At 36.2% G+C, this 25943-nt stretch overlaps 1 protein-coding gene and 1 pseudogene across 5 annotated transcripts in view; both read right to left on the bottom strand.

Moving 5' to 3' along the window:
* The window catches only part of Polq (DNA polymerase theta), a 161684-nt gene that overhangs the window by 115981 nt on the left and 19760 nt on the right, over nucleotides 1-25943 (bottom strand). For 4 of the 5 annotated variants that reach the window (XR_004518780.1, XM_010630002.3, XM_033768086.1 and 1 more), the window contains exons 7-10: nucleotides 23061-23208; nucleotides 19914-20066; nucleotides 18819-19031; nucleotides 524-666 (exon numbers count right to left, since the gene is read on the bottom strand). Coding sequence is in view for 4 of the 5 variants with exons in the window: in XM_010630002.3 (XP_010628304.1) it covers nucleotides 524-666; nucleotides 18819-19031; nucleotides 19914-20066; nucleotides 23061-23208 (657 nt within the window). In the remaining variant the exon portion in view is untranslated. The remainder of the gene's footprint in view (nucleotides 1-523; nucleotides 667-18818; nucleotides 19032-19913; nucleotides 20067-23060; nucleotides 23209-25943) is intronic. The other variant, XM_010630003.3, reaches the window with a different exon arrangement.
* LOC117283293 lies at nucleotides 9830-9929 on the bottom strand (annotated as a pseudogene).

Here is a 25943-nt window from a genome sequence, read left to right on the forward strand (position 1 = left end):
CTCAACAGTTATTATGTGGATGGAGAACAATGGACCATTTTGTCATATTTTCTTTAAATTAAAATAAAATAAAAAATGTCATATTTTGTTTAAATTTAAAAAAGAATATATAAAACATAAAAAGGAATCATCTGGCATTTGGTTTTTTAACTACTGTTTTGAAAACAGACTGTTATAGCACCAGATTATTAAATTCTAGGTTAATAACAGCATGTGCATATATTCATATGAATAGACTCAGTTGAGAAGGCCAGGACTACAATGATCTTATCTTTAAAAAAGACATCCTAGCTGGGTGTGGTGGCCCACCTGTAATCCCAAAGCCCAGGAGGCTGAGGCAGGAGGATCACTGTGAGCTTGAGACCAGCCTGGGCTACATAGTGAGTTCCAGGTCAGTCTCAACTACATAGTGAGACCCTGTCTCCAAAAAAACAAACGAACAAACAAATAAAAAAGACATAATAAAGTTCTACTAATTTAATGTAGCTGTAAAAAAGCAAATGAAAAATTTTTGAACTCTTACCTCCAGAATAGCTCGAATCATACTGGCAGTTACTTCTTCTCCATCTTGTCTTTGCAGACAGCTGCGAACAGGTTTCAAGGATCCCTGAAGTAGAGCTACACCTTTTGATTTCTCAGAGTTCTTACAAATTAAGATACTCTCACCTATAACCAAAAACCACACATTTCCATAAGAACCTCCTAAGGAGAATTTAAGTTGTTCTTACTTCTTTTTTTTTCTTTTATTGAGTTTATTGGTACATTTTAGGTATACAGTACAATTACATTCATTATTGGGATCTTGTACCTTTACATGACAGGTCTTGTTCTCATTTTTTTCCCCTTGTCCGTGCCCTCCCTTCACTCTCTCCTCTGCTCCCCATTTACAAACACTTTATTTCCATTTTTTCATTTTGTCATATTTTTCTTTTCCCTTATTACTCTTCCCCTACCCTTTCCATTTTCCCTACAACTTTAGCTCTTTTCTTCCTATTTCACATGGTCAAGTATCTCATTAAGATCTTATGTACGATTATAGCTTTTCACACCAGAGAAACTATTTGGTATTTACACATGTGTGACTTATTTATTTCACTTAGGAGTATATCCTCAATATGTATCTATTTTCCTATGAATGAATCTAATTTCTCATTCTTTATGGCTGAGTAGTTTCTTTAAAAAGAGCTAACATATGATAGTTATGATATGGTGCTTAAAGCCACAGAACTGTGGCTAGCGCTTGTTTTTTGAACTTCGGATAGAAAGCAATTAAGATATGCTACCCCAAATACACTACTTTGTATAAATACTATTTTGAGCTAACAATTAGAAAGCAATAGAGAGAGCTCTCTGTCCTCTCCCCCATCTGCCTAACTAAAAGCGAGACATAAATTTTCTCCTTGTACACGTTTGTCCTCTCCTCACCCATACTAGAACCACCCTTATCACAAGAGACAAAAAGGTGGTTCTCAGATGGGGTCAATACAAATAAATCTTACTAAAATCAACTTTCTCTTCTATTAGTTTTCCCATTACTTCTCATGATTTACTAACCCTATTGAATCAAACACTTTTTCCTTTGTCGTGCCACTTCACCATAACTTACTGACATTTGTTAAAATATTATATGAGTCTAACAACTTTGAGTCTTCACTTTTTTAGGAAGACCTCTATACACATAAAAATTAAAACATTACTATAACATTTACAAGTCCTTTATCCCGTTCAACTATATCAATTTATTTAGCAGGCTCCAGCTGCAGAATGTAAGAAAGTAGAGGAATAGTTTCTCTTCTTCCCCTACAGAATTAACTATTATTATTATTATTTTTTTAAAGATACAGATGCACTTTATTTATTTATTTATTATTTATTTATTTATTTTTGGTACCGGGGATCGAACTCAGGTCCTTGAGCTTGTGAGGCAGGAAGCAGAACCACTGAGCTAAATCCCTGGCCCTAACTATTATTATTAAATGGCCACATAATTAATAGAGATGTACTTTGACAACTACAAAAATACAAAACAAATTACTAGTAACATGTATTGACAAAATAAATTTTAAAACTTACAGAAACCTAAAATAAAAACTCATGTGTTAACATTCACTATTATGGTTTAAATATGAAGTAGATGCTGAAAACTCTTAATCACTTAACCAGGATTTGATCCCCAATGCAGCAATGTTCAGAGGTGAAGCCTAGAGAAGGGAACTAATCTCACTGGATTAATCCCACCCTTTCACTGATGAGTTCATAATTGAGTGGATTATTAGCAAGAAGTGGGTCCCCGACTGCTGAAGTGTACATCTTGTCACCAGCCCCTTTCACCTATGGCTCTTTCCTTTTCCCTCTGCTTCCTGGCTGCCATAAGGTAAGGAGCTTTCCTCCAGCACATACTTCTGCCACAATATTTCTGCCGTGACACAGGCCTAAAATCAATGGAGCCAGCCAACCCCTGAATGCACGAACCAAAAGAAATCTCCCCCTGCTTTGTTTTTCTCAGGTCTTTGGTCCCAGTAATAAAAAGATGACCAACTCCACCCCTGCAGCAAAAGCTAGGCCCAGCTTCAGTTGCTGAGTTTGAAAATGTCGTGGAGTACTTGAGCCCTCAACCTACCACCTGCATCCAACCCAGATCGGGGTTCTGTCTGTCTTCCTTATCTACTGGTGGCATGAATGGGAGCACATCTCAGCTTAGACATTGCCACAGCCTGAGTCAACAGAGGGGCCTCAGGAATGAGGGATGGGAGGGAGACATCTTGAAAATCACAGGCCTTCAGGCTATGTGGAGAAAATCCAGAACTGCTAGACTCCAAAATTTGGATCCCACAACAAAACCACTCATTCATAACTACAGAGAGGCCAGGCATGGCACACCTTTAAAAACAGTATTTGAGAGGCTGAGCCAGGAGGATCACCGTGAGTGTGAGGCCAGCTGAGCTACATAGTGAGTTCATAGTCAGCTTGAACTACAAAGAAGACCCTCTCAAAACAAACAAAACCAGAAAATTCTTGAGAGGGACTTTCTTTTTTCCTTTCCTCCTCCTTCTTGATTGGTTTATTGGAGTTTGGGGGATTTTCTTTTGTCCTTTTCCTTGTTTCTTTTAAATTTCATTTTTTTCTCTTATTTTTCTTATCTTTCCATTTTTTTTCTTTCTTCATTTTTTTCTTACTTTTTTAACCATATTATTTCATTTTTTCCCTCACTTTTTTCTTCTTCTATTTCTTGCATGGCAGGAGATGATACCACCGAGCTAAATCCCAGTCCTTCGTTCATTTCTTATTTGTTTCTTCTATTAGCTTTATCTAATTCTCTAGCTACTTTTGCACTCCCTAAAATGATTCTTTGTCTCATTTCTCTCCTCATTCCATATAGTCGAAGTTTTCAAATCATCTTATATTCTCCAGTTCCCAATCCCCTAGACCTTCAATAATAAAACCATTAATCTCTATCAATCTGAAGATAGTTAACTATATAATTACCACTGAATCCTATTCTCAGTGGAGATATGGTGTTATGGAAGGAATCAGTAAGTGACACAGAGAGAGGCAGCAGAATGGAAGTAAAATAACAAATTTAATCATCGATGAGGGTTGACCCACACATAAGCAGTGCCTGGATCAATAAGGCACTGGGTTACAACTCCTCCTTTTATAGGGTTTTACAACCTTGACTTCATTTGGGTGGTTACATTTCATTCTCACAGTTCATATCGCTGATATACAAATCATGCTCACAAGACAGGGGAGTTTACCTTTAAGATTCACCTAGTTATCTATCCTAGCCCATAGAAAGGGGGGTCAGGGGAGCAAATGTTCCTTTTCATTTTTACACTTTTACGATCATGTGTCTCCAGTCTCTTCGGAGCTCAAGGTCTTGCTGTGCCCTGTTATCTCAGGGTAAGACCAAATGCCTCATTCAGCAGTTAGTGCCTTCAGTGCCTGTTAGTTCTGAGCTAAACAAAACAAACTGCTGTTAGAGACAGCAAAAGCTATTTTACATTGTAACACTTTATAGGTTTTTGCTATTCATAAAAGTTTTCCCTATCAATGGCTGTCTTGAATAATCAATGGGTCACAGAAGAAATCAAGGAAGAGATTAGGTAGTTCTCAGAATCAAATGACAATGCCAGTACAACATACTGGGACCTATGTAACACAATGAAAGTAATCCTAAGGGGGAAGTTTGTAGCTGGAAGTGATCACATCAGAGAAACAGAGTGAATCCAAATAAATAAACCTAAAGATCACCTCAAAGTCCTAGAAAGACAAGTACAATCTAAATCCAAAGCTAGGACAAGGAAAGAAATTATAAAGATTACAGCAGAAATTAATGAAATTGAGATTGAAAAAAATACAAAAATCGATTTGTCAGAAGTAGTTCTTTGAAAGAACAAAATTGATAAATTTCCTAGTCAATATTTAAAGTAAAGGCCCAAATAAATACAATTATAGGGATGGGGATTCAGCTCAGTGGTTCCAGTGCCTGCCTTGAAAGTGCAAGGACCTGAATTTGATCTCCAGTACCAAACAAAAAAGTTTCAGCACAACAAAGGGAACAAGCAACAGCGTAGAGAAACAACTCACAGAATGTGAAAAAAAAAATTGCTATTTTTGGACAAAGAACTAATATCTACAATACATAAAAATTCAAAGAAATTAGACACTCTCAATTTTAAAAACCCAATGAAAAAGAAAGGGCAAGTGAAATGAACAGACATTTCTCAGAAGTTCAAATAGATAATAAACATATGAAAATGCTCAACCTCTCTGGCCACTACAGAAATGCATAGCAAAACAATACTGAGATTCTATCTCAGTGGAAAGACTATCATCAAGAATCAAATAACCAAGCCAGGGGTGTAGCTCAGTGGCACCATGCCTGCCCAGCAAGCACAAGGTCCTGAGTTTAAAAATATATATATATAAAATAAGAACAAATGCTAGAGAGTCTGTGGGGATAGTGGAACCCTTCTACATTGTTAGTGGGAGTGTAATCTAGTACATTTGCTATGGAAATCAGTCTGAAGATTGCTCAAAAACTGAAAATTAGAAGTTAGACTTGACCCAAGTATTCACCTTCTTGGTATTTTCCTCAAAGAGTAAAAGATAAATTCATATTACACTGATACATGCATACTCATGTTCATAGCACCACAATTTCTAATAGTTAAATCTTGAAAGCAGCCTATACGCTCATATATAAATGAATGGATAAAGGAAATGTGATATTCTATACAAAGGTGTACTAGTATCCATAAGTATGGATAATGAGGCATTCATAGGAAAATGGATGTACCCTGAGACTACAATGTTAAATGAAATAAATAAAAAACACAAGCTTAAATATCATGTAACTTCTTTTATATGAGAAACTCAAAATACAAATAAAGAAAAATATTTTGCAAACAGGAAGGGGATGGAGGGGATGAAGAAAAAATCTGAAATATGTACATGTACCAACACCCCATGTGTAATATAATCATTATGTACTACAGACATGTACTAATATAAAATAAATTTTTCAAAAATGCCACTAGGGCACTTCCAGGAAGATGGTGGAAACAGCATGGGAAATAGCAACAAATAACTTCTCTAAGATATGGAATCCAAGCTGGGCATGGTGGCACATGCCTGTAATCCCAGCACTTGGAAGGCTGAGGCAGGAGGATCACTTTGAGTTTGAGACCAGCCTGGGCTACATAGTGAGTTCCTGGTCAGTCTCAACTACACAGTGATACCCTGTCTCAAAAAACAAAACAAAACAAAACAAAAAAACAAGATCTGGAACCCAGATCCTGGAAAATAACAAGATGGGGGAGAGAAGAAGGGAGATCCAATATCAGGATCCAGGAAGGATCTGAATGGAAAAGTGGAGCCCACAGAGAAAGACCAAAAAAAAGGCGGGGGGACTGCACTTTCCTCCCAGCTCCTGGTCATAGCATGAGTCAGGAGGGTCAAATATACAGAGACACTGAAGGCAAGCAACTCCAGAGACCTTCAGGGAGAAACATGCCAGTGGAATAGAGCAGTGGGTGCTGTGTGCTACAACCACTGGTGAGTTACTCTAGTCCAAGTGACTGCCAAGTCCCCTGGAGAGTGTGTTTAGCCAGACACCATTTTAGGGAGGGGCCAACTGAACTGGTACTCAGACTATTCATAGGTTGTCTTCATCTCCGGGCTCTCAGTGTTAAAAACCCACTATGGAAATCAATATGGAGATACCTCAAAGAGCTGGGACTAGAGGTTCCATTTGACCCAGTCATCCCTTTGCTGGGTATCTTTCCAAAAGAATTAAAAGAATCATACCACAGTGATATATGTGCACAGTTTGTAATAGCTAAAACTTGGAAACAGCCCACTTGCCCAACAGTTGGAAATTGGATAAAGAAGATGTAGTTTTTCTATAAAATGGAATATTACTAAGACATAAAGAATGAGAAATTAGATTCATTCATAGGAAAATGGATACATATTGAGGATATACTGTTAAGTGAAATAAATAAGTCACACATGTGCAAATACCAAATAGTTTCTCTGGTGTGAATAAACTATAATGGTACATAAGATCTTAATGATATAATGGACAATGTGATAAAGGAGGAAAGGAGCTAAAGGTGTAGGGAAAGTGGGAAGGGTATGGTAAAGGTAATAAGGGAATGAAAAAAAATAGGAGAAAACGAAGAAATGGAAATGAATTGTTTGTAAAGAGGGAGGGAGGAGGGGTAAAGGGAGGGCAGGGACAAGGGGAAAAAATGAGAATCAAGAACAAGGGGAAAAAGCGAGGTACAAGACCCCAATAATGAATGTAACTGTACTGTATACCTAAAACCTACCAATAAACTCAATGAGAAAAAAATTTTTTAAAAACCCAGAATGACTAGGTGAGGGACAAATATGATGTCCAGAGTCAGGGAGCCAGGAAAGATTGGCAAGAGATAACAAGGATATCATAAACTGAAAAACTCAGGCCCCAACCCTAGAGCAGAAGCCAGGATCAGTCTGAACTTCTGTGGAGTTGAAAGCACCAGAATCAGTACCCCACCCTAATCCTACTGCAGCTTTGCTGTGATCTTCCAGCATGGATCTGGGCTCTGTCAGCCTAGACATTTCCTGAATTGGACCCTGCCATAAAACAGTAGAACTCAAAACATGAACATAGGCATGAAATCACAGAGAAATCTCTTTTTCCCTTCAGTTCTTTTATTCTTTTTGTTTGTTCATAAGTGTGAATGTTGTTTTTAGGGTTTTTTGTTTTCTTTTCTTTTGTTCTTTTTTTTTTCCTTCTTTCTTCCCCTCCTATCTTCACCAGTTTCCTGAGGCTTGGGTAATCTTCCTTTGTCCTTCAGCCTTGTTCTAATCTCTTTTTATTCTTTTATTTCTGTATTTTTTCCCTCTTATCCCTTTTGAACTTTCTCCCCTTAGAGTGATATCATTCTACTGGGTACATTTTTACTGTATAAAATTTTCTAATTTTAGATTTTGTAATATAATTATAAATCCTGTACTATGGTTACAGGTGACAAATTAATAGTTGTCACAGTTTCTCTCTTTTTAAATTGTGCTTGATGCTACTATTATTACGGATTGTACTACTTTAGCCAAGGTGACATAGTTGTTGTAGCCACTGCTCTTCCTTATATGCCAGTACCAATACTGTCTGGGGATCATAAACAATGGCATAGTTCAGTACCAAAGAACTGGGTACTAGGCAGCAACTTCTCATTCCTAATAAATTCAAGACACAGGATCTTGGGACATACTCAAAGGCCAAAAACCAGCTATGCCTCTAACGAGTCAGCTCTGAAAAGTAGTCATTTCCTACAGAGGTCTTAGTACTAGTAATAAAGCTATCCACCATAAACAATTTACAAGCACTAATGCAGAAAGCAAATTCAAATTAATAGAAAATAAGACCGGGAAGCAAGATGCAACCCCAGACCTCTAGCTTGCCTAAGGCAAATAGAGAAGAAAACTGAGGTGGAAGAAATCAAAAGCCACCAAGCTGAATTTTATGAAATGGTAGCACTGGAAGTAACAAAGCAGATGAATGAGTCCCTAGAAAACAACAAATCATAAATAATTACACAAATAATTAGGGGTGGAGATTTAACTCAGTGGCACCTTGCCTGCCTGGCAAGCACAAGGTCCTAAGTGGCAAAAAAAAAAAAAATCAGAAATAATTACACAAATACCTAAACAGATGATGACCATAATGAAGGACATGGGTAGTGAAGCTAGAGCAGACAAAGGTGACAGAAAAATAAAGACATGGAAACCATGAATGACCAACATAGAAAAGAATTGGATTCCATAAAACAGAATCACACAGATATCCAAATTAAAAATTCTACTGAAAGTATATGCAATGGAATCAACAAATGTAAAGTAAAATATCAGATCTAGAACAGATTCATGATTAGTGACCATCAAATGAAAGACTTCTTCAAATAACAAGGGATAGCCAGGCGTGGTGGTGCATGCCTGTAATCCCAGCACTCAGGAGGCTGAGGCAGGAGGATCGCTGTGAATTCGAGACCAGCCTGGGCTACATAGTGAGTTCCAGGTCAGTCTCAACTACATAGTGAGACCCTGTCTCAAAAAACAAACAAACAAACAAACAAAAAACCAAAATTGATGGAGAAATAAAATACTTCCATCATAAAGAACATCTGAAGAAATTCATGGCCACCAAACCAGCACTCCAAAAGGATTTGAAGGATATTCTAGAAAAATACATTTCCATAAATCCAAATATAATGAATCCACCAGGAAAGGTAAGCAATTAAACAGAAGGGAATAAATGGAACCAGCAACAGGAAAGTAATATGAAAAGATAAATCAATACATATCAGTTATAACCATTAATGTAAAATATCTCAATTCACTAATCAATAGAAACAGATTGTCAATGGATCAAGAACCAACAATATGCTGCACATAATAAACACATTTAACTCAAAAAGAAATTCATAGACTGAAAGTCAAAGTATGGAAAAAAATACTCCATGCAACAGAAACCTGGAAATAAGCAGGGTAGCTATTCTAGTTGCAGACAAAGTGAACTTCAAGCCAAGACTGATCAGAAGAGACAAAAAAACCTCATTATAGCCAGGGATTTAGCTCAGTGGTTCTGATGCCTGCCTCACAAGCTCAGAGTCCTGAGTTCAATCCACAGTACCAAAAGCAAAAACAAAGCAGCTCATTACATACTTAAGTGAACTATTGAAGAGGAAGAGATAACAATCCTAAGTATATATACATCAAATACCAGTGTACCCAACTATATAAATCAAACAATAATAAATATGAAAATCAAATAAACATTAAGACAATTGTAATGGGGGACCTCAATACCTTACTGTCACAAATATATAGATCAACTAGACAAAAAAATCAACAAGGAAATATCAGAGATAAACCAAGCCCTTAAAAAAATGAACTCAGTATATATCTACAGTGTTCCACTCAACAACAGAATACACATTCTTCTCAGCTGCACACAGGACTTTCTTCAAAACAGACAACATACTAGCTCACACAACATGCTTACAAAAATGAAAAGGAATTAAAATTATCTCGTGTATATTATCAGATCATAATGCAATTAATTCGGAAATCAATGGCAAAAGAACCATAAAAATTATTTATATAATTTTCATATGTTTATACATATGAAAATTAAGTACCACCCTCCTGAACAACCAATGGGTCACAGATGAAACTACAGAATAAATTAGGCAGTTTCCACAATTAAACTATAATGCCAATACAACATACCAGAACTTATGGGATGCAATGAAAGCAGTCCTACAACAGAAATTTATAGTGGTGAATTCTCACATCAGAAAAACAGAGCTTAAATAAGTAATCTAAGATAAGAACAGATACTACACTTGATCTTAGCCAAAAGGCCAAGAGGCAATTAAATAATCTAATATTAAACCTCAAGCTTTTGGAAAAGTAGAGAAGTGAAACCCAAAACATGTAAAAGGATGTAAATTATAAAGATCAGAGTATAAATGAATGCTACTGAGGTTAAGAAAACAATACAAAGAATCAAAGAGTTGATTATTTATGAGATTAAATACAATAGAAAAACCCTTAGCCAACTTTATCAAAACAAGGAGAGAAAAGATGAAAATTCATGCAATTAAAAAATGAAAAAGGCAATGTGAAATAGGAAGAAAGGGGATAAAGGTGTAGGGGAAATGGGAAGGGTAGGGGAAAGGTAATAAGGGAAAAGGAAAAAAAATGAGAAAATGGAAATAAAGTATTTGTAAATAGGGAAGGGAGGAGGGGGTGAAGGGAGGGCAGGGATAAAGGGAAAACATGAGAACCAAGACCTGTCATGTAAAGGTACAAGACCCCAATGATGAATGTAACTGTACTGTATACCTAAAATGTACCTATAAACTCAATGAGAAAAAAAAAAGCATGAAAAAGGTAAAATCATAGACTCTTCAGAAATCTAGAAGATCATAAACACCTACTTTGAGAACCTATAATCCATTCGTTAAGATGGAAAACTCAGACTAAATGGATAGATTCCTAGATATATATGAATTACCAAAGCCAGATCAAGAAGATATAAAAATTCTGGGCCAAGGATTTAGCTCAGTGGCACCACCCCTGCCTCGCAAGCAGAAGGTCTTAAGTTCGATTCCTGGTACGGAAAAAAGAAGAAGATATAAAAATTCTAAGTAAGCCAATGCTAGTCAATGAAATTGGAAGATGTAATAAAAACTACCAACAAAGAAATGCCCAGGTCCTGATGGATTCACTGCTGAATTCTACAAGAACTGTAGAGACCTAATGCCACTACTCCTCAATCTCTTTAGTGAAATTGAAAGGGAAGAAATACTCCTAAACTCATTCCTGGAAGCAAGCATTATTATCCTGATACCAAACTGAAAAAGACCCAACCAAAAAACAGAACTACAGGCCAATCTCCTTAACATAAATACAAAAAACCTCAATAAGATACTGGAAAACAGAATGCAGAAATCATCAAAAAGATTATACACCATAACTAAGTAGGATTGATCCCAGGAATGCAGGGAGGGTTCAATTTATGCCAATCAATAAATATAATACACCATGTTAACAGAAACAAGGACAAAAACCATATCATCATCTCAAGAGATAAAGAAATAGCACTTTACAAAATCTAATGCATATTCATTATAAAAATAACCCTACAGAAAAATTGAATAGGAGGTCTTTATCTCAATTTGATAAAAGCCATCTATGACAAGCCAACAGCCAATTGATCATGCTAAATGGTCAAAAAATTTCACAATAAAATCAGGAACAGGACAAGGATGCTCACTATCACCACTCACTTCAATGTAGTTCTGGCAACACTAGCCAGAACAATTAGACAAGAGAAAAAAATAAAATTAATATGGCTAGGAAAAGAAGTTAAACTATCATTATTTGCTGATGACAGGATACTCTACAAAGAAGACCCCGAAAACTCCACTAAGACTACTAGAAATAAGAACCAAATTTAGTAGCATAGTAGAATACAAAGTCAATACCCAATACCATTCCTGTACATGAATAACAAACTCATTGAGGGAGAAATTAGGGAAACAACACCATTCATAGTAGCATCAAGAAAAGTGAAATAGTGCTTCCCTCACTGGGAGCTGCCATCGCTACAGCACCAGGAGGGCTGCCTGGGCCCTGATCCACCACGGGAAGGATAGCCACGCCTTCCCTCACCAGGAGCTGCCATTGCTCCAGCACCAGGAAGGTCGTCAGGTGGGTGCCCCTGAACCCCCACAACTCCCCTACACCCCGCCCCCTGCACTCTCAGACCTCCTGATTGAGCCAGTCTTTGGACCCACTCTGCAGAGGCAGAGGTGGTCATAAAGGGTATTTTTCTGAGTTCCCAACTTTGAACATCTTTAAAGAAAGAGCGTGGGAAACCTTTAGTAGAACGGTCTTTAGCTCAACTGTTCAGAAGGTTGGCGAACTCAATCTGGGCCTTGCAGCCCGAGATCAGTCTGTGTCATGGGGTTCAGCCATCAGCTAACTGAGATCAGGGGTCTTGAGTCGTAGCTCTGTATGAGCCCCCATCCTAAATGGTAAATATACTATATTGAAAAGTTTGTTCACTAAAGACATGTTTTGGACTGCTTCTTGATTTCAATTTAATTCAAATAGTTTAAGGGTGATAGACTAGTGACTACCACAGGTGGTCAGTTTCCAAGTTGTGCTTGATCATATTGTGTTGCTGATTGTATCAGTTGGGATAAAGGATTGTGCTTGATTCAATGAGCTGTTTTCCCTGATGTTATGAAGAATGTCTGTGGGTCATTAGAGATCCAGAAGCTAGGGTACAACTATATCAGGAAGATTTGGGTGATAAAACAGAGATTAAGCCAAGGACAGCCCAACAACAAAAATAAAAATGAGAAAACACTTAAGCAAGACACAAAGACAGACTTTCAGTTCACCAATGGCAAACAGTAGGACAAATGAGGATGAAAAGTCTAATACTGAACCACCAGGACACCCTGAACTGCAATCACAGGAAGTAACAAAACAGATCAATCAGGCTCTAGAAAAATTCAAAACAGAAATAATTTCCCAGATAACCAAAGAGATGGTGAGCAAAATGAAAGTTGTGATTCAAGGCTCTAGAACAGAAACTGACAAAAAAATAGATGAGCTCAGGACCACGATAGAAGTCATGAAGGCCCAGCATCAGAAAGACATGGAAACAATAAATGCCCAAAATGGGAAATGGAATCCAAAAAACAGATTCAAACAGATATCCAGGAGATTAAACACTCCATTGAAAGTGTATACAACAGAATAAAAGAATGCTAAGATAGAATCTCAGATATAGAAGATAACACTGCAGTCAGTGACCTTGAAAAGAGAGGTCTCTTAAAAACAGTACAGGATCATGAGAAATTAATACAGCAATTCCTAGATGATGCAAAGAAGAATAACATAAGACTGATAGGACTCCATGAAGTAGCAGGAGAAAGTACAAATGACTTAAAAAAGCTGTTCACAGAATTAATGACAGAAATCTTTCCAAACAGAGGGGAAGAATTTGACATTCAGATAAGTGAGGCATATAGGACCCCAACTAGCCACAACCAAAAAAAATCTACACCTAGACATATAATAATCAAGATCCCAGAAACCCAACAGAACAAAATACTACAAGCAGTAAGAGGAAAGAAACAAATCACATGCAAAGGAAACCCTATCAGAATCACAGCAGATTTTTCAACACAAACCTTTAAGGAAAGGAGAGCCTGGAGTGAGATATTTCAAGTACTAAAAGAGAACAACCTCCAACCTAGACTGATGTATCCTGCAAAACTCTTTTTCAAAATGGATGAGGAAATAAGATACTTCCAAGACGAAGAACCCCTGAGAAACTACACAAATACCAAACCAGCACTACAAGCAATTCTAAACAATATCCTAGAAAAAGACAATGAAGGTAACAACACCTTGAGGCCCAACAGAGCAAATCAAATAGGCAAGGCAAGAAACTAAAAGGAGAACGTGAAAAAGTAAAAAAAGTCAACAAAAGGCCATAACAGGACAATAATGTCAGTACATATCAGTTCTAACCATCAATGTCAATGGCCTCAACTCACCAATCAAGAGAAATGGACTGGCAGAATGGAATAAGAAGCAAAATCCAACAATATGTTGTATACAAGAACCACACCTATTGCAAAAAGAAGCCCATAGATTGAAAGTGAAAGGATGGAAAACAATTCTCCATGTGACAGGAGCCCGGAAAAAAGGCAGGGGTAGCAATCTGATTTGCAGACAATGTAAATTTCAAACCAAAACTGATTCTAGTATTATAGATGCAGGACAGGACTGTATCATACCTCTGTGAATGTAAAATATCTTGTACCTGCCTTATAATACATAGTAGTGACCGTGCTTTATCAGAGCTATTTTTAATGATGTTACTCTAGAATGTTCTCTCTCCAGATGATGATTAAGACGCTAATAAAAAAAAAATCATGCCAGGTATCACAGCAGCAACAGAATTTTGCTGTTTTCTGGGTATTATTCTTCTCCTTGTTTTTTAGTTTTTGTTTTTTTAATGGAGTGTGCTTATATTTTTTTTTCCATTTCTACAGGGGTAATGCACTGTATTAAATATGTAAGGTCATATCTATGTGGGTTTGATTACAGAAAATAAAGTATTCTCTAAATGAAAAACAAGAATAATATAAGACTACAAGAGCAAGATTCAACTTAAATATGTTCAAGGACCATTTTCATCTTCAGAATTAAGGATTATTTTAATTTTACATCATTGCCTTTTCTCTTTTACTTGGGGTAATGCACTGTATTAAATATGTAAGGTCATATCTATGTGGGTTTGATTACAGAAAATAAAGTATTCTCTAAATGAAAAACAAGAATAATATAAGACTACAAGAGCAAGATTCAACTTAAATATGTTCAAGGACCATTTTCATCTTCAGAATTAAGGATTATTTTAATTTTACATCATTGCCTTTTCTCTTTTACTTTCCTTTTTAGATTTATTTTAGGATTCCCTATTTTTAATGTTCATACAGAGATTTTTTTAACTGAAATACCAAATAGTTTCTTTGGTATGAAAAACTATAATAGTACACAAGATCCTAATGAGATAATAATGTGAAATAGGAAGTAAAGGGCTAAAGGTGTAGGGAAAGTGGGAAGTGTGGGGGAAAGGTAATAAGGGAGAGGAAAAAAATATGAGAAACTGAAAAAATGGAAATAAAGTGTTTGTAAATGGGGAGGGGAAGAGGGGGTGAAGGGAGGGCAGGGACAAGGGGAAAAAATGAGAATGAAGACCTATCATGTAAAGGTACAGGATCCCAATAATGAATGCAACTGTATTGTATACCCAGATTGTACCAATAAACTCAATCAGAAAATAGAAAGATATCACCTTGAATAGGCAGATCCAATATAGTGAAAATGGCCATATTTCCAGGACTGTTATACAGATTTAAGGGAATCTCAATCACAATACCAGTAATATACTTCACAAGAATAGCACAAACAATCCTGAAATTCATTTGGAACCAGAAGAGACCTAGAATAGCAAAAGCATTGTGAGCAACAAAGGTAAAAAAGGTGTCATCACAATCCCCAAATTGAAATTATACTGCAAGCCTAGTGTGAAAAAAAAACCCCAAAAAACAAAAAAACAGCATGGTATTGGCAAAAACAAAAGACCTGAACACCACTGGAACAGAAGATGCAAAAACAACTTCAAACACACTCAGCTACCTTATCTTTGACAAAGGTGCCAAACACCTTCACTATAAGAAAGATAGCCTCTTTAATAAGTGGTGCTGGAAAAATTAGCTCTCCACATGCCAAAAACTGAACCTAGGCCCAAATCTCTCACCAGGCACTAAATTAAAATCAAAATGAATATCAAAATAAATATAAAAACAGAAACAATCTGTTGGAAGACACAATAGGTAAAGCTCATGAAGAGATAGGTATAGGCAAAGACTTTATAAACAAAATCCCAATTGCAAAGGAAATATTAGAATCAATAATTGGAATCACATCATATTAAAAAAAATGTTTTTGCACAGCAAAAGGAACTACCAATAGAACGAGGAGACAACCCACAGAATGGGTAAAAATTTTCACCAGCTAATCTTCAGATAAAGGACTAATATCTAGAATATATAAAGAACTAAAAAAAAAAAAAATCAGACCCTCCAATTTAAAGACCCAGTCCAAAAAATAGGCATATGGAAAAAGGAACCTATCTCCATTACTGGTGAAATTATAAAATGGTTCAACCACTACAGAAATCAGTATGGTGATTCCTGAGGAAACTACAACTAGAGGTTCTATTTGACCCAGCTATTCCCCTTTTAGGTATCTTACTAAGAGTTTAAAATATATCACAGCAAAAATATACATTTCCATGTTTATAGCAGCACCATTTGTAGTAGTCAAGTCTTGGAAACAGCCCATATACCAATCAACAGATGAATAAAGAAAATGTGGTATTTACACATAATAGTGTAAATACTGTACCATAAAGAAGGTTAAACTTGAGCTGTTTTTAGGTAAATGAATGCACCTCAAAAACATAACTTTTTTTTCAGACAGGGAATCAAACTCAGGGCCTCACACTTACCAGGCAGGTACTATACTGCTAAGCTACATCCCTGGCCAAGAACAGAATTTTAAGTGAAGTTAAGTCAGACACACAAGTTCAAATATTGCATTTGTTCTCTTGTGTGAGAAATCCAAAGGGTTAGTGAGGAGCAAAATGAGGATAGATACTGGGAAGTAGGAATAACATGTTTAAATGGGAAGGGGAACAAGGGAGAGGGGGAAGGGAAGTAAGGGGAAAGTGATTTAAAAAGGATAATGAAAGGAAAAACAAAAACAAAAGTTTTTGTAAATGGGAGGGGAAGAAAGGTTGAAAGGAAATGGAAAAAAAACAGAAATAAAGATATATTATGTACAGGTAGAAATTCCTTGATGAATGTGATTTTTAGTAAGGCAAATATGTACAAAGAAATTTTATTTTTTTTGGTACCGGGGATTGAACTCGGGTCCTTGCACTTGCGAGGCAGGCCACCGAACCGCTGAGCTAAATCACTGCCCTGTACAAAGAAATTTTAAAACCAAAAGAAAAAAAAGCTTCTGTGCAACAAAGAAAACAGTGAAGAGATAATTCACAGATGTGGAAAAAATACATGCATATCATACTACATATGGTTAGAAGGTAATATCCAAAATATGTAAGGAATTCAACTCAATAGCAAGAAAACAAGTAATCCTTGCCACAAAAATGGGAATAGGACCTAAATAGATACTTCTCAAAGGAAGATATACAGGGCTCTGGATTTAGCTCAGTGGCACCACACCTGCCTCATAAGCATAAGGTCCTGAGTTTCATCTCCAGTACTGACCGCCCCCCCCCCAAAAAAAGATGTACAAATGGCCACCAGATATGTTAAATGATCATTAAATGCAAATGTTAAGTCTCAGTGAAGGAGCTGACACATCTGTCAGAGACAGGCAGCGGAACCACTGAGTTAAATCCTGGCCCCACCACATCTGTTAGAATAACTATTATCAAGACAAAAGATAACAAATATTGGCAAGAGAACTTCTGTACCATTGGTGTAAATGTAAATTAATATAACCAATATGAAAGATATTATCATGGTTCCTCAAAAAAAAAACAGTTACTATATGATTCAGCAAGCCCATTTCTTGGTATATATTCACAGGATTTAAAATCGATATGTTAAAGAGATATCTAAATGCTCATGTCTACTCTAGCACACTTCAGAATAAACAAGTTATAGAGTCAACAATCAATGAGTGAATGCATAAAAAATGTGGCATATTTACATGATGGAATATTAATCAGTCATAAAAACAAAAGAAAACTGCATCTGAGAGCACTGAATCTTAAATGCTATTCCTTACACTGTCTTGGCACTTATGTAAAAGTAAGAAATCACTTTACTTCCGAAGCCAGGTAATGAGTGCTCTGGTCTTATTTATGTAAAGACTATAACATATGAAGAATTGGTGTGTCAGTGAGCTAGGTTTGAGGCCTGAGTTCAATACCCTGGTACCACACACACAAAAAGTAGCCAAACAGTGCACTGAACTAACTGGATCCCTGCTTCTCTCCCTCTCTTCCCTTTTCCCCACCTCCTGTTTTTGATCTAAGGAACTCAGGATTCCAGTTCTCAGCATCCCATGAGCCTGCCTCCTATGAACATCAGGTAGTTAGTCCTCTGCATAAGTGATCCAAGCAATGCTTTCTGCCACACTGTGGGGCTCTGCAACTTCTCCTACCGTCTGTAAAGCACAACTGCAGTAATGTCACAATTCAGAAGAAAGGAAGTCAGGATAGTCTAAGCATGTTGTAAAATAATGAGTGTTTACAGTCACTTTCTCCTAAGTAAAAATTTATACTGGAGTAGATAATATGCCATATGTAGACTTACACTTTTGCTAAGTGCTTTTCAGACTGCTTAAAATGTTTTCAAGATTTTAAAAGATGGCTGGGGATTTAGCTCAGTGGTTCTGCTGCCTGCCTCGCAAGCACAAGGTCCTGAGTTCGATCCCCGGTACCAAAAAACAAAAACAAAAACTTTTGTTTGGATTGCTGATAATATCATCATTACTTTCTGGTACAAGGTAAGAAACTGAAAAGGTATTTTCAAGACCAGCACTAATTTGGAGTGAAAAAAGATGGTATATGATGTTCTCATTCTCAAAATATGAGAAAGCCTCTCAGTTCTTAGCATCCCAGTCTGACCTCTGAGACCAGTCGCCTAAACAGAACTAATGTGGATGAAAATCAAATAGTCCTAAAGAGCGGACTATACCTGGAAATTAAAAATCATCACCCAACAAATGTAGTAAGAAGTCATCTTCATTTATAAGAACTGAATCATTTCATTGTATCAAAAAGAAAATTTTAATCCTACACTAGTAGAAAACCAATAGTAAACAATATATGAACATTACAACTTACGCTCACTGTAACTATTAAGTGACTCCAAAATGATAACGTGGGGCCAGGCATTTAGCTCAGTGGTGTTGCACCTGCCTAGCAAGTACAAGGTCCTGAGTTTGATCCCCGGTAACACGGAGAAGAAAAAAAAACACACAACAAAATGATGACATCAGTACACTGTTAATAGAAGTATGTAGCACATGAGATACAGGTTGCCAGGTACTTGTCAAATTTCAAATACAATGACAATGTCCTTTGACAACTAAATGTCCAATGACAATGACAACTAAACTCAACTCACCCATTGTGTCTACTCCTTTCCGGCCAGCACGACCAACCATCTGTTTGTAAGTAAGAATGTCAAGAGGGTGACCACTGAAAATAGGAGTCCGAATAATCACACGACGTGCAGGTAAATTCACCCCAGAAGAAAGAGTAGAAGTTGCTGCCAGAACTCGAATGAGACCTTGACGGAAGGCTCCTTCAATGATATCCCGTTCCTCAAAAGTAAGACCTAAAAATAAGAGGTTCCAAAATATGTATTAACATACAATGAACATATTACATTTGACCAATTACCAGTAGATGTGAGTCTGCTGCAAGATTTTCTAAGCTACAGTGTGACTATAAACAAAAATGTCACATAAAACAGCCACAGAACAAAGGGTCACAACTGTGTCCCAATAAAACTGTTCACAAAAACAGATGGTGGGCTTCAACCAGCATACTACTTTGCTAACCCCATTCTTTGGTGTGTATATTCTTAAATTTATTTTAAATTTTTATCATGAAATAGATCACACATATGAAGCAATAAAAATTTAAAATAAATTGAAAAATAAATTAAAATAAATTGAAAGGATTAAATTCCTAACATTAGAAACTAAATCTTCTTCATTATATCCTTAGCACATATGACCATGGACTGAACACTTCCTGGGAAAAGTTCTTTAATTCAATGACTGTCAAAATTTTTGCAATTTTGACAACCTATTCATTTGATTTTCAAATACTTTAGCTCTCTCCAAATGTAATATCACAATTTCTAAAATAAATTTGCATTTGACATATCGGTGAGAATATCTGATTACTCCTTGTAATAAAAGGAGACACCGAGTATAGCATAAAATTAGAGTAGCCTAAATTTTAAGAAAAAAATAAATAAAGTTAACAATTTTAGAATTCCCTTCCCCAATAATTCAAAAAAGCCTTTACCTAGTATCTATATACTACACAGATAAGTAAATATGTTTGTTTTACTCTTGTTTAACAACCATAGTTTCTTAAAATGAAATTTAAGATTATGAAGCATAATCATAACAGGAAATAAATGTAAAAATGAAGAAACAGATAATTTTTAGAGGGCTTCTTGATAACAGATTATAATATAGAATACCTGCATGATGAAATGCTACTCCCCATGGCACAGTTTTTTGTAACACAGAATCCAGACCCGAAGGTGAACGTTTCAATTGATCTATTACTTCCAAGAGGCTCTTTTCTTCCAGAATCGGTGGTGTAAATTCAGATGGTTTTGCCAATCCTGTCACTGATGCACACACACACACACACACACACACACACACACACACAAAACTATTAATACCTCAACACTGTTCACCTCTTAAGTGCTATATGCCTAAATCATGACAGAGAAAATGCCAAGGCAATTGTTTAGAAACCACTGCATATTGAAATACTCATCTCCAGATGCTGTGATATACCTGGAATGGGGTATGACTTGTACCTAAACAATTTTTCAGTCTTCCCAGCTGATTCCAACACAGTTTAGAATATTCTATATTAGGATGTTATCAAGGGACAGGGGAGGACCTGCTGTAGGAGAAAGAGGATTACAGAAACTAATTACTACTCAAAGATTAAAAATCAAAACCTTTATTCAAGGTGTGTCCCACAAACCAGCAGTATCAGTATCACCTTGAAGCCTAGTTTTCTTGGAACAGCCTTCCAGACTCTATGACACTAATCTGATAATCATGCACTGCCTTTCAGTTTTGCCTCTCTGTAAACTTCTCCGATACCTTAAATTTTCTTAAATGCAGGAACTGTTTTCCTAAAGAAATTCCCATTCTTCCCAAAAGATTTTCAGATATTTAAATTTCTAAGCTTATAAAAATTTTCATAAAATATATTTTACACCAAGCTGGGTATGGTGGCACACGCCTGTGATCCCAGCACTCGGGAGGCTGAGGCAGGAGATCACTGTGAGTTCAAGACCAGCCTGGGCTACGTAGTGATTTCCAGGTCAGTCTCAACTACATAGTGAGACCCTGTCTCAAAAAACAAACAAACAAACAAACAAAAATATGTATATATATATATAAATATATTTTTTACACCTTACATTTTACATTTACATATTTTACAATTACATATTTTATATTTTTAAAAATTTTAAATAAACTTTTCTTAAAATTTTGAGAAAACACAGAGGGTTGCCAATGTTTTATTTTGCTAAGGATAACTAAAAATGTTTTCAAACTGCCATTCCTATTAATATATTTATCTCAGAAGTCATTTTATCATTTTAAAAAAAGTAGTAGGAGGCCAAGGATTTAGCTCATTGGCACTGTGCCTACCTTACAAGTGCAAGGTCCTGAGTTCAATCCCTGGTACAAAAAAAAAAAAAAAAAAAAACAGGGGAGATAATCTCAAAATTTAAACTTCAGCTGTATGAAAAATGTGCTGCTTTACCTTTATTATTCTGGTAGAAATTTCATCATAGACCAGGCTCCAGTTGGAGCATCAACATTTGGGAGTCACAGTTATAGATCAAGATAACAAAACTTCAAAAAAAAATGATTCTGGTCATTAAAGAATGATTTGTCATGGTTTAATGTGAAAAGTACAAGTTAGCATAGTAGATAGAGCATCAATTAAGAGAAAACTGGGACAGATAATACAACTGGACCAGAGTCTAAACAATATAAACTTTAGGCAAAGTTTACTTTGAGCTATCTATTCCAGCCATCATGATGCCACTGACAGAAAGAAATAATGAAATATGCTAATGTTCTGGAACTGCAACTGGTCTGTCTTCCCTGTATTTATCTTAGACTCCAAAGGACCACAGTCTAGTTAGTAAAAGTGTTGATGGGCCAGGTATTTAGCTCAGAGGTTCCTCTGCCTGTCTCGCAATCACAAGGTCCTGAGTTCAATCCCCAGTACCAAAAAACAAACACAAAAAGGTATTGAGACAACCATGTTCATCCTTGAATCAGTACAAATATATATTAATGGTTACAGCAATGCACTGAGTTACCATTGAGCAATTAAAAAGGAACAAATTATAAACATAACATCAGTGAACCTCATTCTGAGTGAAAGAAGCCATATAACACATATATGCTGTATGACTTCATTTACACAAAACTGTTAGTTTCTGAGACACAAGTAAAATGGCAGAAACATCCACATTAACTACACTGTTTTAGAATATAAAATCTCTTAAGGTAAAAATAACTCATAAAATTTTTTTAAAACTGTATAGTGATGCCGGGCGCAGTGGCGCATGCCTGTAATCCCAGCACTCGGGAGGCTGAGGCAGGAAAATTGCTGTGAGTTCGAGACCAGCCTGGGCTATGTAGTGAGTTCTGGGTCAGTCTCAATGACATAGTGAGACCTGTCTCAAAAAAACAAACAAAAAAATTTTAAAAATTACAAGCTGTATAGTAATAACAAGGAATTTCACATTCTCTAAATTCAGATATAATTTGAACTAGATCAATCAGTCTTAACTATAAAATATTTTATTAGCTGAAACAAACTGGGGAAAAAAAAAGAAAAAAGTGACAGTTCCAACGTAAAAGAGGCTGACACCAAAAGAACAGATGGAACTGTTCTATGCATTTGATTACAGTGATGATTATAGAGATGGTGAAATGGATGTGTGCATTTGTTAAAATTCATCAAATTATATACTTAAAGAGGATGCATTATATATAAACTATATCTCGATAGAAGTGATTCTAAAATACATATGAATATATGTGAATATGCACACACACCTATGTACATAAGATTCTTTTTCAAGGTCACACCTTGGAAATGTTAAGAAAGATGGGACCCCTTTCCAGGGGTGGGGTATACTACACATGTAGTTTGGTGCACAATTTAGGAACTCCAAAAATCTACCTCTCAAAGCCCTTAGATCCCAAATGAAGGATACTGGTAAATACCTGTACAAGCACAACACTCTTCAACTCTGAAGATGATTACCTTGAGTGTGTGTGAACACATTTTCTATAAGGATAGAAGATGAGACTCACAAAAGCACAGCTAGTAGGCAGGCAGTAGCCATGATGAAAGAGTCACGGTTTGTTAATGTAAAGACTAACATTACTTTGTTTCTTATTAGTACATGTTAGCAGTACATGCTGTTTACATTCCTGTGGGGAACTGGTACAGGTATATAACACATTTTAATTCTTTTTTCATCCCTTTCCCTTCCCACCCTCCACCCTCCATCTATCTCTTACAAACATACTAACAATGGAGACTTTTATTTCCATCTGTAACTCACCCTTGGCTTGATGGTGTAGATTATAAAACTCTCGAGCAATGGTATCTGCCAGCTTCTCACACCATTTTTTTGATGGGCAAAAAAGTAATACTGAATGGTTATCACGAATAGTCTCATAGCATAAACTAACAACATTATCATCATCTCCCTAAAAAAGAGTAATACTATCTCAGTTATATATTCTCACATCAGATTAAAATCACTCATTTTGTTTCATAGAGGTTTTTCTACTCAAAGGCAAAATAAAATAATTTTTAAAATTAGTAACAAACAACAACAACAACAACAACAAAAAGCAAGAAGTAAAAAATAAACCTTTTGATGCAAAGAGAGAAGGAATGTTTTTTCATGCATTCAAATAATTGGTACTGAACTCCAACCAGCAGGGATACACTGATGAACAAAAGAAAGTCAAAGTCCTAAATTCAAGGGATTTATAGTCTCACTGAGAGACACATTAAAATACTAAACAAATAAATGTAAAATATAACCAGGAGATGTACTAAAAAAGAGCTGTTGTTTACTTTTGCTTTTTGTATGAGGAATCAAACTCAGGACCTTGTGCTTTGTGATGCAAGCAATGGCACCACTGAGCTAAATCCCCACGCCTCTAAAAAAAAAGTTTTACAGTGTTTTTAAGGCCTCATATTTGATAGAAATTTGACAAAGACCTGAAAAAAAAATTTCCTCAGAAAAAGGTTTAGCTAAGATGTGAATGGGAGTGGAGGGCATTATCTCAATGAAAAAGTACTACATTGTTCAGGCAGAACAAAGAGCACACGTGAGTGTCCTGTGCCAGCCCGCAGATTCTCCATACTGGAAAAGTGTCAATCTGTGTAATGAATTCATGCCTCCTTTCACTCACTACCCAATTGACTATATTCCAGGCATTGTTCTAGGAACTGAGGATGGAGCAGAGAATAAAGAAGAAAAATTCTGCCCTGTACTAATTTTACTCCAGTAGGAATACTCAGAAAGTACCAAAAAGAAAGTAAGTAAAATTTATAATATGTTCAATCTTGAAAAAGTGCTAAGGAGAAAAATAAAACAGGGAAGACAATTAGGGACCCTGAGAAAGACACTGTAATTTAAATAAGGTGTCCAGGGAAAGTCTAAGGAAGTGACATTTGAATAAAGGAGCCATGGTGACTGAGTGAACCATACTGATACTGAAGGGGAAGGAACTTCACACAAAAAGAACTTGAAAGGGGAGATGCCTGGCAGACTGAAGAATAGTAAGGAGGCCCTGTGAAGTGAGAGGAATGTAGAAAGAGAGCTCAGAGTGCTGAGTGGGTGGGAGCAGATCATTCAGGGCTCTGCAGACTGCTTGGAAAATGTTGGCTTTGATTCTAAATGAAACAATTAGCCACTGCAAGTTGGTAAGCAGACAAATAACATGATCTGATGTTCATTTTAAATAGATCACTAGCTCCTTATTTAAGCAGAGACTGAAGGGAACAAACAGAGAAAACAATTAGGAGGCTGTTTCAGTGCTCCAAATCAGAAGTGAAAGTAGGGGCCAGGTATTTAGCTCAGTGGTGCCACCGCCTGACTTGCAAGTACGAGGACCCGAGTTCGATCCGTGGTATCAAAAAAAAAAAAAAGTAAGAGTGGTTCAAATATGGTAGAGGCATAGACATAGTATCAGAAGGAAAGATTAACAAGTTGGCAAGTGAATGTGTTTAACATATATATTTACAGAGCTACTAAGGCAATGCCTCGTGTTATTTAGGGTAAAGAACAAAGCAACTGAGGAAGATTCCATATCAAACGTGCAGAGGCCACAAATCTATACCTATGAAGATACTGAGACATATAAATTTAACCCTACTCCCTACTAGTAGTAAAGTGACCCTCAGCTCTTTTAGTACTTAGTGGTAAAAATATGCATAAAAATAGACGATGCCTCAGCCAAAGTTGGTGGCTCATGCCTGAAATCCAAGGATTCTAGGAAGCTGAAAAAGAAAATCAGTTAGAGCCCAGCCTGGACAATTTAAAAATTTAGTGAGAGCCTCTCTAAAAATGAAAAATAAATTAAATAAAATATGTAACTCAGTGTGAAGGGCCTGGGTTCATTCCCCAGGACTGCAAATATGAAAAAAAGAAGATGACTCTCACTCAGCAGAAGTACATAAAACTTCTTCAACCTTAGGAATAAAGAATCAGGCTTAGCAAATAAAATACTGTCAACTAAAATTTTTAAACTGTAATCAGGGGAGGAGATGGGGAAGTAAAAATACCTAGGATGTGATATATAAATGTACCAATTCCCCACAATGAATATATGCAGTATATATCACCAAAAGATACTAAAAAAAAACTGCTAAAATGTTATTTTAAAAGATGAAAAATTAAAAATTAAAAAGTGTAATCAGGGGTTCACGAGAGTGCTTTTTACTTATCAAACTCTTCTAGATGCTATACAATGTTTTACAATTGCATTTTGTTCTTACAACAGTACTAAAGTATTGCATCTTATTTTACAGATAGGTTTAGAAATATCTTGCAACTCAACCAATATCTTAGTCATAACAAGTATCTCTATTAAGAGGTAGGTCTGTCTAAATCCTAAAATTAAGTTCTTTTCATTCTATATACTATTTAGTATAACTACCATTAGTATAGTACAAAATTAGTATAACTAATAAAAGGTTAATTTTCCACATTAAACTAGTATAGGTACAAACATAAGAAAATCCTTCTTAAACAGAAAAATTTACAAAGTTTAGTACTTTTAAAATGTTTATATTATATGGTGAATGCCTGTAATCCCAGCACTTGGGAGGCTGAGGCAGAAGGATCGCTGAGTTCAAGACCAGCCTGGGCTACATAGTGAGTTCCAGGTCAGTCTCAACTACATAGTGAGACCCTCTCAAAAAACAA

This window comes from Fukomys damarensis, unplaced genomic scaffold, assembly GCF_012274545.1.
Source record: "Fukomys damarensis isolate Sample0158 unplaced genomic scaffold, DMR_v1.0_HiC HiC_scaffold_24, whole genome shotgun sequence".
Lineage (NCBI taxonomy): Eukaryota > Metazoa > Chordata > Mammalia > Rodentia > Bathyergidae > Fukomys > Fukomys damarensis.